Source organism: Ornithodoros turicata, unplaced genomic scaffold (assembly GCF_037126465.1).
Source record: "Ornithodoros turicata isolate Travis unplaced genomic scaffold, ASM3712646v1 Chromosome99, whole genome shotgun sequence".
Classification (NCBI taxonomy): Eukaryota; Metazoa; Arthropoda; class Arachnida; order Ixodida; family Argasidae; genus Ornithodoros; species Ornithodoros turicata.
The window spans coordinates 338,422-340,963 of record NW_026999399.1 but is presented as its reverse complement, the minus strand read 5'-3'; the positions used below and the strand labels follow the sequence as shown (position 1 = coordinate 340,963).

The following is a 2,542-nucleotide window of genomic DNA, read 5'->3' as shown; positions in this document are numbered from 1 at the left end:
GAGAACAGAGGAATAACACGGCAGTAACAGTTTTACACCTTAACATAAAGCACTGATAACTACATGGACGTCAAACAGAAGAAAAGAGAACAAAACATAACATGGAAGCATCGACAAAGTTTTACACGTTATCATAAAACAAGGACAACTAACATCGGCGTAAAAATGCAATACACGCAGAGAGTTATATGCAACGCGACGATAACTGAGTTATTTTACATGCTTATAAAAAAACAGGCTTCAACGTTCTCTGCAATGTGGTTCAAACATGCGTCATTGATAACTAAACTTGCAAAGAAAGTGTTTGCCGCAACAAAGTTTGTCGAAGAGCATCTCAGACTGTTACTGTATTGTTTGTCGTGAGTAAAGGAACAGCAATGATTTAGATATAGCGTCATACTCGCGACATGTACACTATGGTTCCACGATGCAGCAGCAGCCATCCCTGAATGCAAATGGATACCGCGTCGTACAGAGTTCGCAGCCCGGCCACGTCATCCATAGACTTGGGACCTTTGATGTCGAAAAGCGAGTCTAGATGCTGGCTGATCAGAAGGTCATCCCTACAAAATCGCTTCTTTAGCATGTCGACTGCTGTTGAATAAGTGGCGTCGGTGATTGCCAAACCTGCGATGGATCGAGCCGCCGGTCCTGTGAGAAGAGACACCAGGTACTTGAGCTTCGTGACAGCAGAAAGTCGGGGGTTGTCGTGTATGCTCGCACGAAACTGGTCCCAAAATCCTTGCCACATGGAGACATCACCATTGAAACTATCGATCCTTAGCTTCGGCAAACTTGCTCCGTCGCCCAATACATTGGGGGTGTGCAAGGAGTTGGCGGTGTCGACCGATGACTGTGGCTGTGTAGTAGTACTGGCTGTGCTCGACGGTAAAGCAGGCGATAGCAACACGATTGAGGCCAGAGCACTTCTGACAAGCACGGCAGTTTCTGTTATGGGCTCAAGATACCTGTCGCAGTCGTCACATTCGGCTTCCAGTAAATCCTCAGGGGCGACAGCCTGGATCTCGCGGTTCAATTGCAACAGAGTATTCGCTTTGCCTTCCAGAAAGCTGTATTTAAAATTGAGCTGATCAACAATGAAGCTGTCACAGCCAAAATAATCTTGATGTCGGAGATAGTGCGACTAACCGCTGACCTTTCGGACTTCCGTTGCTTCTTGAGCCGCTCCATGCCTTCCATAGCTGCCAACCGAGGCTGTAGCACCCTGTAGATCCTCTCTTCTGAGCAGTATGTTGACCGAGAGGGTCCCGGGTTTCGGCACCAATATTAAATGAGATGGAGGACACGTCCGTAAGGGTGGAGTGCCTAGTGTTTAAAGGGACTCTGACCAGAAGTTCGACAAATATTTCGTTTGCATCTATTACGAAGGTATAATATGCCTCCAAGCCACACGCGAAATGTTTTGGCTGTGCGCGGAGGCAAAGTTTGCCAAACAGGGAGCTGAAAACCGGCTTCGCTTTTCCCCCTCAACTCGCGCAATCGGGGCCGAAATCTAGCCTCTTTGCAGTGGACATCCGCCAATTTCCGTGTGTGTGACGAAGTCACGAGGGCCACGTTTCATTGGGCGCCCGGACCGGAAGTTCTGTTGTTAGTGAGTTTGTGAGAGCGCCGGCATCCGTCCGGAAAGCGATCTTCAATATGGACGTCGAAGGCAGAAATGCGGAGACTTCGAGCCCGGAACTTCTTTCTGACCTTTCTGCGATCGAGACATCGAGAAGAAAATTCTGCGTGCTGAACAGCTCGGTAGGCTTTCGAAACGTCGCCGATGCCGCGAATGCGAGACGAAGTTAGAGCTCTACGAACATCAGTTACAGATGAAGCAAACAGCATGAGTCGACTGTCTTCAGGTAAGCGATGAGTTTTTTAACGCACACTGTGATCGAACATGTAAACGTTCTCAGAAATTTCGTGTTCTGATATCTAATGCGCACTTGCTGTTCATGGTGCCGGTGTGGCTGGTGTGTCATAATGCCGAAGGAGATCGAATGCTTGTGCTGCCAGGAGCTCGAAAACACTGCCGAATGACTGCAGTATTAGTGCATTACAACCCACAAAGATTTCCAACTTCTATTCTTCAATATGACTGTCCTGAAGGTCGCATATTGAACTCCGTGGGCAGCGCGAACCTATGAGCGACTGTATTCACAAGTAAGTCACATGTGTCCTTGTCGAACGATGTTAAAATTTGGGCGCCCAAAACTGGTTTGGTCCTGCAATAGAGTCGTTAAAAACTCCAGTACAGGGCGCAGCACATAAAAAGGCTATACAGTACACGACTCTGAACTGGAGAAAATCAATATAGGCAGTTTTGTAATTGTCAGTGTGCTGTGTCCTGAGTCACGTTTTTATGTATTGCCCTGTGCATAAGGTTTTAGCGTAGGTTTTTAGCGATATTGAGTGTTCTTGATTGTCGATTCAGTGAAAAGCAAAACAATTTTGGGTTCTAAAAGAACACAGCATGTGTAGTAATGTACAAGGTGTGGGCAGGTAAACTGCAGTTACTCTCAGGTACATGTAGAAA

At 47.1% G+C, this 2,542-nt stretch overlaps 1 protein-coding gene across 1 annotated transcript; it reads right to left on the bottom strand.

Moving 5' to 3' along the window:
- Positions 1–394: 394 nt before the first annotated feature.
- LOC135374689 (uncharacterized) lies at positions 395–1,200 on the bottom strand. The gene is made up of 2 exons (XM_064607613.1): positions 1,157–1,200; positions 395–1,070 (listed from the first exon to the last, which is right to left on the bottom strand). Exons 1-2 carry the CDS (start codon positions 1,198–1,200, stop codon positions 395–397), a joined length of 720 nt encoding a protein of 239 aa, XP_064463683.1.
- Positions 1,201–2,542: the final 1,342 nt, after the last annotated feature.

Excerpts from the sequence above, each read along its gene's own strand:
- LOC135374689 (XM_064607613.1), bottom strand. The coding sequence starts at position 1,200 with ATGGAAGGCATGGAGCGGCTCAAGAAGCAACGGAAGTCCGAAAG. Across the intron at positions 1,071-1,156 it reads AAGCAACGGAAGTCCGAAAG|CTTTCTGGAAGGCAAAGCGA; the intron begins GTCAGCGGTTAG and ends TTTTAAATACAG.